This window comes from Myotis davidii, unplaced genomic scaffold, assembly GCF_000327345.1.
Source record: "Myotis davidii unplaced genomic scaffold, ASM32734v1 scaffold586, whole genome shotgun sequence".
Classification (NCBI taxonomy): Eukaryota; Metazoa; Chordata; class Mammalia; order Chiroptera; family Vespertilionidae; genus Myotis; species Myotis davidii.
Window position 1 is genome coordinate 465825 of NW_006296809.1, and position 394 is coordinate 466218.

The 394-nt window shown below is 63.5% G+C and overlaps 1 protein-coding gene across 1 annotated transcript in view; it reads left to right on the forward strand.

Moving 5' to 3' along the window:
- Positions 1-394, forward strand: part of TAS1R3 (taste 1 receptor member 3) — a 5588-nt gene that overhangs the window by 3513 nt on the left and 1681 nt on the right. The window contains exon 6 of the mRNA XM_015569679.1: positions 148-389. Coding sequence (XP_015425165.1) covers positions 148-389 — 242 coding nt within the window. The remainder of the gene's footprint in view (positions 1-147; positions 390-394) is intronic.

Below are 394 nucleotides of genomic sequence, written 5' to 3' on the forward strand. Positions count from 1 at the left end.
CAGGAGCCAGCACCACGGACAGAAGACGCCCTGCCAGGACCTTGTCGGCCGGCTAGACCAGCCCCACACCCCAATCTACTAGGGGAGCTGGCAGGAGACAAGAGACACAGGCCATGCGCCAGTCCCATAAAATTAAATGCTTTTTAGTGTTTAAAATAGCATTCCTGGTGCACCGCCAGCCAGGCCGCCACGACGGTGCCCGCAGCCTCGCCTTCGCCATGCTGGCCTACTTCATCACCTGGGTCTCCTTTGTGCCCCTCTTCGCCAACATGCACGTGGCCTACCAGCCCGCCGTACAGATGGGCACCAGCCTCCTCTGCGTCCTGGGCATCCTGGCCGCCTTCCACCTGCCCAAGTGCTACCTGCTGCTGCGGCAGCCGGCGGGCCCCGCCCC